Source organism: Megascapheus bottae, chromosome 2 (genome assembly GCF_031878675.1).
Source record: "Megascapheus bottae isolate mThoBot1 chromosome 2, mThoBot2.hap1, whole genome shotgun sequence".
In the NCBI taxonomy this organism is placed as follows: Eukaryota; Metazoa; Chordata; class Mammalia; order Rodentia; family Geomyidae; genus Megascapheus; species Megascapheus bottae.
Window position 1 is genome coordinate 50,205,549 of NC_143510.1, and position 14,793 is coordinate 50,220,341.

The following is a 14,793-nucleotide window of genomic DNA, read 5'->3' on the forward strand; positions in this document are numbered from 1 at the left end:
GGCTTAAGGGTAGGGTGGTGGCCTTGAGTTTAAGAGCTCAGGGACAACACCCAGGCTGAGTTCAAGCTCCAGGGACCTCCCCCCCCCAAAAAAAAAAAAAATTCTGGACTTTCCTGCCCAAGAGGTTGACTGAACTTTCACCCTCAGATCTCAGTCTCTTTAGCTAGGATTGTAGGGCCTGAACCACAAGTTCCTTGCTTTTCAAGCTTTTTGTGTAAGAGGTAGTTTAGATTAAAACTTTAATCTATTGGGACTGGGAATGTGGCTTAGTGGTAGAGTGCTTACCTAGCATGGGCGAAGCCATGGGTTGGATTCCTCACTACCATATAAACAGAAAAGGCTGCAAGTGGTGCTGCGGCTGAAGTGGTAGAGTGCTAGCCTTGAGAAAGTCCAAGGACATTGCCCAGGCCCTGAATTCAAGCCCTAGCACTGGGCAAAAAAAACGAGAAAGGTTGATCTGTCATTTAGTTACAGTGACACCTGCTGGTAGAGACTTTGTCATTACTTTATTTCCTTGTACTTGCAGGAAACTAGAAAAACTTGTCAGTTTTCAGTTTTCTGCACTATCTCTTCCCTTTGTCTTTTTTTTTTTTTTTTTGGTGCTGATCCTGGACCTTGAGGTCAGGGGCTTGGTGCTGTCCCTGAGCTTTTGTGCTAGCATTCTGCCTGTTTGAGAGAGCTCCACTTCTGGCTTTTTGGTGCTTGATTGGAAATAAGAGTCTTAAGGACTTTTTTTTTTTTTTTTTTTTTTAAACCTTGGCTGGTTTTGAACTGAGATCCCTAAATCTCAGTTTCCTGAGTAGTTTGGAGTACAGATATGAGCCACTGGTGCCTGGTTTAGTATTTGTAAAACTTATTAGTAAAATTGAATGTTTTCCTTGTGTTTTTTTCTTTAATATATTATACTCTTGATTTTATCTATTAGCATTTATTGATCTCAGAAACTCATCGGAGCTCTTTTTTTTCTTTTTCTTTCTTTTCCTGACTGTACTAGGATTTGAACTCAGGGCCTCACACTTACTTGGCTGACCCTTAGGCCACCATCTCTAACTCAGCTTTTTTGCTGGTTATTTTTGGAGATGGTGTCTTACAGAGTTTACTGTCATGTCAAATTACAGTTAACCATATACTTAGTCTCTTAAAGTAGCTAAGATTATTGACATTCGCAACTGTTACCTGGCTTGGCTGGTCTTTGAGTTTTATTTTATTTATATATATATATGTATTTATTTATTTATTTTGCTGGTTCTAGGGCTTGAACTCAGCACCTGGGCTCTGGCTCTGTGCTCCCGGCATTTGAGCCACACCAACATTTCTGGCCTTTTCTGTTTATGTGGTACTAGGGAATCAAACTCAGGGCTTCATGCATGCTAAGCAAGCACTCTACCACCAAGCCACATTCCCAGCCTTGGGCTTTGAATTTTTTTTATTATAATTTTTATTTATGTGTGTGGGGGGGGAATCAGTTGTGGGGTTTGAACTCTGGGCCTGGGTGCTGTCCCTGAGCTCTTCATCTCAAGGCCAGTACTCTCCCACTTTGAGCTACAGGGCTACTTCGGGTTTTCTGGTGGGTAATTAGAGATAAGAGTTTTACAGACTTTTGTGTCTGGGCTCGCTTTGAACCTCCATCCTCAGATCTCAGCCTGGAGTAGCTAGGATTATAGGTGTGAGTCACCAGCACCTGGCTTTAGTTTTTCTCCCCCCCTCCCCCGGGGGCAATGGTTACAGAGTCACTGTTGTGAGAAAGGCCAAGGACATGAGAGAGAGCTAAAAGACAGTGCTCAAGCCCTAAGTTCAAGTCCCAGGACTGGCAAAAAAAAAATTCACTAAGCCTTACGCTTGCCTCCAATTTTCAATTCTCTTGCCTTAGCTTCCTGAGTGACCCGATTACAGATATTTACCACTATTCCTGAATTATTTTAATTTTGTTATATGAAGATTATGGAGGGCTGCTAGAGATTGAAATTTGAACCTGGCTTATGCTATGCAAGCATTCTACCACTGACACTGAGTTACATTCCTTTCTCCCTTCCCTCCTGAAATGGTAATTTGAATGTGAGGGTTTTTTGTTTTGTTTTTGCCAGTCCTAGGACTTGAACTAAGGGCCAGGGCACTGTCCTTGGGCTTTCTCAAAACTAGAGCTCTACCACTTGAGCCACAACACCACTTCTGGTTTTTTCTGTGTATGTGGGTACAGAGGAATAGAACCCAAGACTTGTGCTTGCTAGGCAAGTACTCTACCACTAGGACACACTTCTGGCCCCCTTGAATGTGAGTTGACATGACACTATGTTACCTGTAACTGTTCTATTCTCTCCACTTTACACCTTGATCCTTTTACTCTTAAATTCAGGTGATCATGGAGCTCAGCTTGGCCTCCCTGGGGCTGGTGGAGATGGACTACATGATGATACAGCAGGTGGAGAAGAAGGAGAGAACAGCCCAGATCCCCAACCCCAAGCTGGTCGGAGGACCCGTCGGGAAGCATGCACCTGTCCTTATTGTAAAGACAGTGAAGGAAGGTAAGTTTTGACACATTTGACTCTTCTGTTTTGTATTTTAATATTTTGGCAGTACTAGGGTTTGAAGTTAGGATCCAAACTAGGATTTGCTAGTCAGGCACTTTACCACTTGAGTCATACCTTCACACACACACACACACACACACACACACACACACACACACACACCTTTTTTTTTTTTTCCCAGATTATTTTTCAGATAGGATCTCACATTCACAATTTTTTCCAGACTGGCCTCAGTCCATGATCCTCCTATCTCTACTTTTTACATAACTGGAATTACAGAGTGTACTGGGTATTTTTGTTTGTTTTATTTTTTGATGGTACTAGGGTATAAACTGAGGGCTTATTGTTTTGAAGGAACTTCTTATTTCTATCAAGGTGTGATTTAATTTCTTGTTTTTGTTTTTCCCTTTGCTAATACATGCACTATTAATAAAAAGGCTAGATAGTGGTAGGGGTATGGACCTGTAATTTATAGGTACTTACACGTCTGCAGAAGGATTGTGGTTCACGTGTAAGATCCTTTCTGAAAAACAAAAGCCAAGAAATGTTGGCATGAGTGTGGCTCAGATTGTAGAGAGGCTAGATCCTCTTCCCCCCCCCCCCCAAAAAAAAAAATTCCCTCTTGGGAATCTCCCCAATACCCACTAAGGGATCACACATGGAATACACTGGCTTGGCTAAGATGTTGCAGAGCTGATTCTTCAGAGTAACTTGGAATCTGCTTCTGCACAGGCAAACAAACAGAAAAACTGGTGGGTCTTGGTCCTTGTAAGGTTTGCTGGAAATTCCCAAGCCATTCAAGGGAAGAGAGTTTATTGAGAGAGGGAGAGAGCAAACCTGCAACCATACAAGATGAGTCAGGTGGAGCAAGAGAGCTTATGGAGAGATTATATGGGGGGGAGGGAATTTGGCCACAATAGACGTGGAGGTGACCTCAGTTGGGGGGCCTCCCATTGCCCCCAGGCATGCCAGTTGCAGTTGCCTGGCTTACAGGTTCTGGGTGGGGACTTCTAGTTTGCCCAGGAAAGAGCCAAGGGAGGGGGCCATTTCTCCCAGGCAGATCTAACAGTTCTTTTTGTACTTTTTTTCTGTCAGTCATGGGGCTTGAACTCAGGGCCTGGGTCCTGTCTCTGAGCTCTTTTGCTGAAGGCTAGTGCTCTACTACTTTGAGCCACAACATTATTTCCAAATTTCTGGTGGTTAATTGGAGATAAGTCTCCTGGACTTTCCTTCCCAGCTGACTTTGAAGTGTGATTATTGGATCAGCTTCCTGAGTAGGATTATAGGTGTGAGCCACCAGCAGCTAGCCTTTTTATACTTTTTTTTTGCCAGTCCTGGACTTGGGCTCCTTGGACTTTCTCAAGGCTAGAGCTCTACCACTTGAGCCTCAGCACCATTTCTGGCTTTTTTTCTGTGTATGTGGTATTGAGGAATCGAACCCGGGTCTTCGTGCATGCTAGGCAAGCACTCTACCACTAGGCCAGACTCCTGGCCACCCTTTTTATACTTTTTTGTTTTGTTTCCCTTTTCCTGTTTTCTGAACCCTCCCCTCTTCCTCTCCTTCAAGACTGTGTCTTATTTCATTACCTAAGCTGCATTCAAACTCCTAGATTTAAGCTATTGTTACCTTGATTCAGCTTCCTGAGTAGCTGAGACTACAAGCCTGCATCATTTCACTACATGCCTGTAGTCTGGCTGTTGCCTTTTTATAACCTTTATCTAGCACATCCTCTTTTTCCCCTCAAATTACTGATATAGCCTCACCTCTTCAACATATATTCTTTGCTATTTGGTTCTTTATCTCAAATCCAGAAGATAAGTTCTATAACTTAGCTTTCTTTACCAAGTATTAAAATGGGCAAGCTTTTGTTCACTAAATCCCTAGGCAAAAATATCACTATATCATAGTATTTCCCATTGGAAATGTTTGGATTGATACTTCAGGAGAAATTTTTTTTAAATGCCTCCAAATTTCAAAAATATAAACATAACTATATAGACAATATAGAAATATAAACATAAATATAAAATAGAAATATAAATGTAACTATATAGACATAATATAGAAATATAAACAGAATATAAACATAAAAGAAATATAAATGTAACTATATAGACATAAAAACCTATGACTCTATAGACATAATGTTTTATTTCATAAATTAATATGTTTCTATGACATACAAACCCTTAGCCTAATGTTGATTAAGTTCTAAATACTAAGTCCCAGTGATTGTAAATAGAGATTTCCCTTCTTGAACACATGTTTGTTAAACTTGTCATTTAAAATATGATGTAAAAATCAACGTTAATAAATTCTTTAATAAAAAAAAATGCCTTCAAATTTCAAAAGTCACCATAAGAGGGGCTAGGAGTTTGGTCTAGTAGAGTGCTTGCCTATCATGTGCAAAGACAGGGTTTGATTCCTCTGTACCACATACATAAAAAAGCCAGAAGTTGTGCTGTGGCTCACGTGGCAGAGTCCTAGCCTTGAGGAAAGACCAAGGCCAGTGCTCAGGCCCTGAGTTCAAGCTCCCGGACTTGAGGGCACGGGGAGTCTCCGTAAGAGTCATGTTTTCTGTGGGGGGTGTGGGTCATGGAGCTTGAACTCTGGTCCTGGGCACTGTCCCTGAGCTCTTCAGCTCAAGGCTACTTACCCTACCCCTAGAGCCACAGCCCCACTTCCCCTTTTTTCTAGTAATAAATTGAATAAGAGTCTCAAAATCTTGGCAGTTGGAGGTGGCTCGTGTCTGTAAACCCAGTTACACAGGAGGCTGAAATCTGAGGATCAAGGTTAAAAGCCAGCCCAGAGCACAAAGGGACCTGAGACTCTTACCAATCTAATAAACAACTCAGGAAAAATCCAAAGTGGCATTATGGCTCAAGTGGTAAAATGCTAGCTTGAACAAAAGAAGTTTAGAGATAGTCTAGGCCCAGCATACGCACATGCACACACAACAACAACCTTTGAAGTTGATTAAAGAATGGGAGAAGGGCTGGGATGTAGCTTAGTGGCAAAGTGCTTGCCTAGCAAGCGCAACGTCCTGGATTCAATCCCCAGTACCAAAAATAGAAAAGACAAAACAAACAAAGGATTTTGGGGCCAGGAGTTTGGCCTAGTGGTAGAGTACTTGCCTAGCATGCAGGAAAACCTGGGTTTGATTTCTCAGTACCACTTACATAGAAATAAAGCGGGAAATGGTGCTGAGACTCAAGTGGTAGAGCTGTAGCCTTCAGAAAGCCCAAGCAGAATGCTCAGGCCCTCAAGCCCAGGACTGGCAAACAAACAAAAAAAACAAAGAATGGAAGAAGCTGTGTGGCTCATACCTGTCATCCTAGCTACTCAGGAGGCTGAGATCTAAGGATCGTGGTTCAAAGTCAGCCAGTCCCAGTCAGGACACTAAAGACGTTGAGACTCTTATCTCCAATTAACCACCAGAAAACTAAAAGTAGCCCTATGGCTCAAGTGGTAGTGGTAGGGTGTTAACCTTGAGCTGGAGAGCTCAGGGACAGCACCCAGGCCCAGAGTCTGAGCCTCACAACTTACCAAAAAAAAAAAAAAAAAAAAGGAATGAGAGAGCTGAAGAGATGAAGAGATAGCCAGTATAAAGAAAACCTCCAACTTAAATACAACTAAGAATTACAGTCACAGTGGCTCATTTCTGTAATTCTAGCTACTTGGGAGGTGGCAGTTTGAGGGCATCAGTGTTTGCTAGGTACAGTGGCACAAATGGGGTCAGAAATAGAGAAGCACATGTAAGAAGATTAAAACTAAGCCTAAGCATAAAGTGAGACTCTCTTGTGAAATAGGAGCCTGAGATATAGTTCAAGAAGTAGAGTGCCTGTAACTATTAAGAAGAGTAAGATGGGTGTCAAAGGTATGCTCCTGTAATCCTAGCTACTCAGAAGGCTAAAATCTGAGGATCACAATTTGAAGACAGCCCAGGCAGGAAAGTTTGAGACTCTTGTCTCCAATTAATCACCAAAATGCTAGAAGCTGTGGTTCAAGTGGTAAAGCACTAGCCTTGAGCACAAAAGCTCAAGGACAGTGCCTTGGTTCTGAATTTAAGACCAGGACCTACACAAAAATAGGTAAAAATAAGCTGGGTGCAGGTGTGGTGGCTCACCTCTGTAATCCTAGATACTCAGGAGGCTGAGATCTGAGGATCAAGGTTCAAAGCCAGCAGGCACAAAAGGACCTGAGACTTTTATCTCCAATTAACTTCTAGAAAATGGAAAGTGGGGCTTGGCTCAAGGGTAGGGCTGTAGCCTTGAGCTGAAGAGTACAGGGACAGTGCCCAGGCCAAGGGGTAGGGCTGTAGTCTTGGGCTGAAGAGCTCAGGGACAGCGCCCAGGCCCAGTGCCCAGGCCCAGTTCAAGCCCCATGACCCACCAAATAAGTAAAATAAATGAATAACAAATGAAAAGTTTGTGTTAGTTTTGGGTAGATAGTGTAATTGCTGTTGATTCTTTGCAGTTTATTAGTTTCTGTCCCAGTATGGTGATTAAAAAAAAAAATGTTTCCTTACTTTCAGGGGCTCTGGGGATCCTGGCAAAAAGAAACAGCACATTTGTCACATCCAAGGCTGTGGCAAAGTATATGGCAAGACTTCACACCTACGGGCACACTTGCGCTGGCATACAGGAGAGAGGCCATTCATGTGTACCTGGTCATACTGTGGGAAACGCTTTACACGTTCAGATGAGCTACAGAGACACAAACGAACACACACAGGTAATCTAGAGTCTAGGTCATAAGCCAGAATAAAATAGAGAAGATGTGCTTGTAAAATAACAAATTTTGGAATGATTTATGTTTGAGAATGAATATCTTGGTCATAAATAGAATTTGGAAATTTTGAAGGAAGGAACTTTACTGAGGTTTTGTTTTGTTTTGTTTTTTGTTTCATTTTTTTTGTCTGTCTTGGGCTTAAGCTCAGGGCCTAAGCACTGTGCTTGGACATTCTCAAGGCTAGAGCTCTACCACTTCTGGCTGTTTTCTATGTATGAGATACAGAGGAATCAAACCTGGCTCTTTGTGCATGCTAGGCAAGTACTCTACCTGTAGGCCAAACTCCTGGCCTAATGAAGTTTTAAAATAGAGGGATACTAATCTGATTGTTCTTAATCTTTGTTTTTGTGCTTTTCTGCTAATTTGTCCTTTCTACTAAATATTTGTCATCTTTTTTTTTTTTTTGGTCAATCATGCGGCTTGAACTCTGAGCCTGGATGCTGTCCTGAGCTCTTCAGCTCAAGGCTACTGCCCTACCCCTTGAGCCACAGCACCACTTTCAGTTTTCTAGTGGTTAATTGGAGATAAGAGTCTCTCGTTCTTTAGTGCCCGGACCGGCTTTGAACCATGATCCTCAGATCTCAGCCTTCTGAGCAGCTATGATTATAGGTGTGAACCACTGTGCCCAGCAATATTTGTCATCTTTTATCTGTTTTTTGTTTTTGTTTTGTTTCCTACCAAAAGGGCAAAGATAATTGCCAGATGCTTTTGATCTACTGTCTGTCTGTCTGTTGTGGGGCTTTGGCTCTGTCCCTGAGCTCTTCAGCTCAAGACTTAATGTTCTACCACTCGAGCCTCAGTACCACTTCTGTTTTTCTGGTAGTTAATTGGAGATAAGAGTCTCACAGACTTTAGTGCCCGGGCTGGCTTTAAACTGATCCTCAGATCTCAGCCTCCTGAATAGTTAGGATTACAGGCGTGAGCCACTGGTGGCTGGCTATTTTATGGTTGTTGGTGGTGGTGGTCACGGGACTTGAACTCTGGGCCTGGGTGCTGTCCCTAAACTCTTCAGCTCAAGGCTACCACCCTATCCCTTGAGCCACAGCACCACTTCCAGTTTTCTCGTGATTAATTGAGGCTAAGAGTCTCAAGGACTTTAGTGCCCGGGCTGGCTTGGGATCATAGTCCTCAGATCTCAACCTCTTGAGTAGCTAGGATTACAGGTGTGAGACACTGTGCCGGGGTTTTTTTTTGTGCGTGTGTGCGTGCGTCTTTGAAACTGTTACTCAATCTTGGTATCCGATGCTTTTTTTCGGGTTGGCTTCCAATCTGTCACCTGAGCTACACTCTAACCCCATTGCTTTTGTTCTTATCACTAAGACTGGCCTTATGTTCTATATAGTTGTTGTTTGAAGGTGATAGATGATGAATTGGTCTAGGTGCAGCCAGTTCTTATATGTCAACTTCTAAACATTTTTATCTTCCTTTTTTAGGGGAGAAGAAATTTGCCTGTCCTGAGTGTCCTAAGCGCTTCATGAGGAGTGATCACCTGTCAAAGCATATCAAGACTCATCAAAATAAGAAGGGAGGCCCAGGTGTAGCCCTGAGTGTGGGCACTTTGCCCCTGGACAGTGGGGCAGGCTCAGAAGGCAGCGGCACTGCCACCCCTTCAGCCCTTATTACCACCAACATGGTAGCCATGGAGGCCATCTGTCCAGAGGGTATTGCCCGTCTTGCCAACAGTGGTATCAACGTTATGCAGGTGGCGGATCTGCAGTCTATTAATATCAGTGGCAATGGCTTCTGAGATTAGACATCTGTGTCCGGGGCCAGGGACACATGGGCCAATACCCATCAATCACCCGGATGCAAGATAGCATGGGTCCAAAAGACATGTGGGAGAGAGCCATGAGGCATTAAAATGCATGGTGGGAAGAATTGGGGGAGGGATACAAGAGAAGAGATGGGGGTCCTAGTACCCACATAAATCATCAGTGCCTCCTTGAAAGTGGGAAACATTACTGAAAATTCTGTTGGTGCCACCCTTTGATGAGCATTTGTTTGATCCCAGTTTCTTCTTATACTTCTTACCCCAGCCTCCCCTTCCTGCGTTTCCCCTTCTCAGCTCTCCCATGATGGATTCCCCCCTTTCCTAAAGCCATCATGCCTTGATAAATATATATGATCACTGAAATACTTTTTAACAAAAACAGATTCTATATTATATATATATATATAAAGATATAAAGATATATAGAAATGCATTCACAGGGGTTGGCTGGGAGGAGGAGACCATTCTGTGACCAAAATACCTTGGTCATTTTTATATATATATATATATATATAAATATATATATATTGCCTTATTTCCCTATGGCTGAGCCTTGTTGTGACACATCAAGCTTTTCTGTAGATGTTGTCTTGGCTTCCCACCAGAGTGAGCATTCATATGCTCTGCTTTTAGTTTATATATACATACATAATGTGTTTTCTTTCTTAATTTTGTCTTTTTATTTGGGGATCAGCTTCTTGCACTCCTTTCCTGACTCAACCCCTTCTGTCTCCCCTTCTCTTACCTGATCACTTCATGTTTTGGTTTTGATAGTGATCTCTGGACTAGGCACTTCTGTCAATCTTTTAAAGGCCTTAGCTTTAGCAGCAGAAATCTTGATGCCCTGAAGCCCAGTCTGATGCTTGGAGTAGCTGTGAAGGATGTGTTCAATGTTCAAATTACTACTGACGCAGGCACCTTCTTTGTGCTGGAGAGTCAAAACAAAACAAAACAAATCTCCATTAGCTCCTCTTAAGCATCAGGAACCAGAAGTTTTTCTGTGGAATTGCATAAAAGTCTGTCTGTTTGAAGGAAATAGTCTGAGATTAGTTTGTATAAACTATCAAAGAAAGTAAAAGGTCATGTAATATGCAGAGACTTTTCATCGAGGAAAGGGATGTGTTCAGAAGAGGAAGTGACATGTGATGGTTGGGTTTAGGAATTTGTAGAACATTTGGACTCAATACCAGTGTTTTCCAAGGAAACTCTAAAGCCTTGATATATGGGCTTCTGAGTTGACATTTTGAAAGAATGTATACTCCCTCTTTTGAACATCTCTGGTAGTTTCTTTCCCAGTATGTTTACGAGTTTCTCTCAATAAATTTGGTCCAGGTTTCCATTCTGCTGAACTTAAGGGCATATGCCAGTGGCAAGACAATGGTTCAGGTGATTTTTTTTTTCCCCCTTAGCTCTTCCTTTTACATACTTGGATAGATCCTAAAGGAAAACGAAGCACAGGATCATGGGAATGATAGCCCAGAACAAAAAGAAATCTTGTCTTACCACTGGTTGATCAGAAAGATTAGGAGAAATCATCCTGCTTTCTCCATGGCCTGATTCCAGAAGATACTGATCTAGAAATTATAGCGGCAGGGAACTCAGTGCATTTGGCACTGAGATTTAAACTCAACCAGAATTGTCCTCAAGGACCAGCCATTAAAGCATTGTCTCTCTTGACCTTGTGCTATCTTATCAGAGAGATTTTCACTGTGAGGAAGTATGGAAATGGCTGTGTGTATGTGTGTAATCTGCTAGGTTGGGGATAGGTTTTCTGTTAGTCCATATTAAGAGACCTGCAATAAAAAAAAAATTACCCTGATCTGATAGAAAAAGTGAAGTATTTGTGTATGAATGTGTGTGTGAATGTATGTTCATGCCTGTATATATCTACATACAGATGAGAAATTATATTTGAAATTGTTGGAAAATAAATCAAATTCAGATCAAAATGCCTTTCAGGCCCATTACCTAGAAACGTATCTTTAGAAACTTGGGTATGCCCCTGAGGTCTTTTCTCTGCTTATCCTAAATCAGTCGCAATTATGAGAGGGGGATATATTCTATTGCACTTTGTAAAAAAGAAACTATTTTTATGCTTGAACATGGAACCAACAACCAGATCTATAGCAGAGTCCTTGTTCTTACGTCTTTTTTATCTTGACTACAAATAGATGATGCTGTGATTCTATACATTTTATATAAAATCCATCTACATTAGCTTTGGGAATTTGTATTGTTAACCTGAAATATAATAGCTGTTAGTACTATAAACAATAGTTTATTCCATTTGATCCTTTCTCTGTAGACTTAATTCTGTTATCAACACTTGGAAACTATTGTAAAGAACTTTCCCCAGATAACGTTATTAATACTGAAGTAAATGTCATCTATACCTGGCGACCATCACACCCTTTATTCCCCACTCAAAGCCTCTCTTCTCACTGAATGGCAGAACTCAGACTCTGGTTTTATGTCTGTAATCATGTACTTTGGCATCTTTTGGAAAAGGGGGCTGGATAACTCACTAGAGTATGCAGTATTTTGCAAGTGCTTTTCAAAGAATAGAATCTTCTCCAGTATGAAATTATTAGATGTTTAGCTAGATAAAGCTGAAAATGATAAGCTTTTTAGGTAGCTATTTGGCGGTGCTTCTCTTGGGTGAAAAGTTGCTGATTTACCCTCACACCCTCTGTTTTAATTAACATTATCATAAGTGAATTTACACCCTCTTCTTTTCACTTTATTTCCTTTTCAGCAAGGATGCTCCAAATGCAATATCTTGTTTGGCTGCTAAAATGGAAGCAGCTCTTGCTTTTTTCTTCCAGCAGCTGTAGGCCCCTTTGTCTTTTCTATAGGGACTTAATTGGTGACATTTCTTGACTCAGGAGCTCATTACTGAAAATCTTCTTTCCCTGAACTTTATTTCCCTGGAATTAATGTATTAGATGTGTATATTGACTGAAATTTCTTCATGAGTGTTTAATTTTTTTTTAATGACCAAACTTTACAGGGTGGAGAATGATTAGAAACATGGCAATATTCTTCATTCCCTTGTCCTTTCAGGTTTCCCATTCACATTCATTTACATATTATTTAACTATCTCACTTTTTACCCAGAGAAATAACAACCCACACCATCTTCTTTTCAGGGATCCCTTAGCTGGCAATCTGTGGGTGCTATACAGAATGCAATTTAATGGATATTTCTTAGCCTGGCTTTAGAATAAACTTTTGATCCCAAAAAGTATAGATTGAAATATAGGGTGAAGATTATGATTGTGGAGGGTTAGAGACAAAGGCTGTAAATTACTATGGCTGGTTTATTTCTACTATATACATATATATATATATTTTTGCTTTTGTATATTCCTATATAGGGAACTAAGCATTGTATTTTTTTAACAAATCTGAGAAAGCACTATGACTGCAGGTATTTGACTTTCAGAATATATTTTGTATTGTTAATACCTTCACATTGTAAGAATACTGGAAGCTGCAGATCTTTGCTAGGACGCAATAAATGTATATACTTTTTAAGGGTTTTGGGGGGGGGTGCTAATCAGGCCCCTGTTAAGCTTTGTGGGATTTCTGGTGCTACACGATTAAAGTTTTCATTCAGTTGTAAGTACCCTTATGCCCTTTGGACCTAGGGATCCGATTAGAAGGTCTTTTGTAGATCAGGTACCAAGGAAATGGGGACAATTAGCTGACTCAGAGTACAGGCCTCTTTGCCTAGCTCTCCTTCCCTCTAGACAAAAGCTGGGTAGCCTCAGGTTGGGAGGAGACACATGAAATCTCGTAGTTTAATCTTCCCTTAGAAAAGAGCCAGTAACTTGTAGGAGGATGAAAGGTGGTAGCAGTAGCTTTGGGGAAAGAGGAGGATATGGCACTTTTCCAACCCCGGAAAACATTGCTTTTGAAAACTGCTGATAAAATATGGGCAGGTTATTACTTTAGTTTGGGAGACTGTTCTCTCTGGTGCCTTTCTTGGCTCTTTTCCGGGGCTACAGACCTCTGCTAGGAGGATAAGAGACCAGCTTTGAGGTTGACCTGTTTCTTTTCTTTGTCTGCCTTCCTTAAATACCATCCCCCAAGAAGACATTAAGCAGCCTTAAGCTTAAATTCCTACTCCCTCTTCCAGACTTGGCTCACTTGCCTTAGACTGAAGACTGGAAAAGGAAAAGAAGAGGAGTCCTTGGCTTCATTCCTCCCCTAAGTTCTTTTGCACTCTGACTTGCCCAAGCCCAAAAAGATTTCCCTACAACACAATAGAGAAATGGATTTTTTTTTTCTTCCTGTTCTCCCCTTCCTCATTATCAACCAGTCCAACCTTCTTGTCTTGGTTAAGAGAATAGGGCAGTGATCTGTCCTTCAACTTTCCTAAGCCCCAGCTCAGTATCCAAGAAAGGGCCCAACAAACAGGATTAGGCTAGGTTTGTAAGTAATGAAAATTTGGTATGTCCTCTGGGTATCAAAGGGTATTGCCTTCAGGAATCACAACTGTGCCTTCTTACAGGGGTAGGGACCCCCATCTACTCAGCTATTCTAGTAACTCCTCTTAAACAATGGGGATAAAGGCAGCTCTTAATATTTCTGATCATCCTTTTCTTCCCAGTGATATCCCATAACCCTTATCTCGAGTGTAGAACACAAAGAAAATATGCTGAGCTGGACCTAAGAGACCCATTCTACACATGCCAATGGCAGCTGCCCCAGGGCTTTGCTTTCTCTGCCTAAGTCATCCTCATGGGACTCTGAGGAGTAGTGCTCCAATCTCTGGTGCCTAGAACAAGTCTCTTTCTTAACACTGGCAATAACCAGTCCCCATACCACTGTTGCCTTTACACCTCTTAATAATCTCTTACTATGCTTGTTGATTCCAATCTAGTTATCACCAGGGCTGTATGGGTAAATGCTTTTTAGATGCTATCTCATCTTGCTCTGTTTGTCCTCTGTGTGTGTGTAAGATGCTAATCTCTTGCCTTTCAGTTTATTCCTGCTCCTTTTGTATCTTCCTTTCTTGTCTCCTTCCTTTTGTGTCTGGGTATTTGGGGGGGGGGCGTGCTCTCTCTCGCTCTCTTTCTCTCTCTCTCTCTCTCTTCTCTCTCTCTCTCTCTCTCTCTCTCTCTCGCTCTCTCTCTCTCTCTCTCGCTCTCTCTCTCTCTCTGCCTTTTGTACAAAGATTAGTTTCAATGTAGTCTGTAGCTCCTTTGTAAACCAATTAAAAAGTTTTTTTTAATAAAATGCAGTCTCTGGTGTATTGAGAGGGTTGGGAAAGGGGTGTGTATGATTGATTTATAACATCATATACTGAACCCAACCAAGATTTACAGTCATACAGTGTTGTGCTCATATATATAGATAGATAGATAGATAGATAGATAGATAGATCAGTGTAGTTATCCTACGTTATAGTCCAAGTAAAATTTCATGATGAGTGTGTCAGGACTATGGAAATATGTGAAGGATTAAAGGCTAGAGTGTAGCTCAATGGTAGAATCACTTCCCTAGTACATACAAGGCTCTGGATTTTATCCCCCAACACTCCCAAAAGAAACAGGAGAAATAGAGGCAACTCCAGCCATTTCCTGTATTAAGAGACAGTGTCTTAACTGTAACCCATGCTGGTGTTGAACTCAATCCTGAGTGCTAGGGTTACAGGTAAATACTTGTCCCTAGTTAATTTTTGTTGTGGGGCTTGA

At 41.5% G+C, this 14,793-nt stretch overlaps 1 protein-coding gene across 1 annotated transcript in view; it reads left to right on the forward strand.

The window, feature by feature from the left end:
- The window catches only part of Sp1 (Sp1 transcription factor), a 31,369-nt gene extending 17,184 nt beyond the window's left edge, over positions 1-14,185 (forward strand). Inside the window, exons 4-6 of the mRNA XM_090326426.1 lie at positions 2,354-2,522; positions 7,064-7,263; positions 8,754-14,185. Of these exons, the coding sequence (XP_090182552.1) occupies positions 2,354-2,522; positions 7,064-7,263; positions 8,754-9,067 (683 nt within the window). The 3' untranslated portion in view covers positions 9,068-14,185. The remainder of the gene's footprint in view (positions 1-2,353; positions 2,523-7,063; positions 7,264-8,753) is intronic.
- Positions 14,186-14,793: the final 608 nt, after the last annotated feature.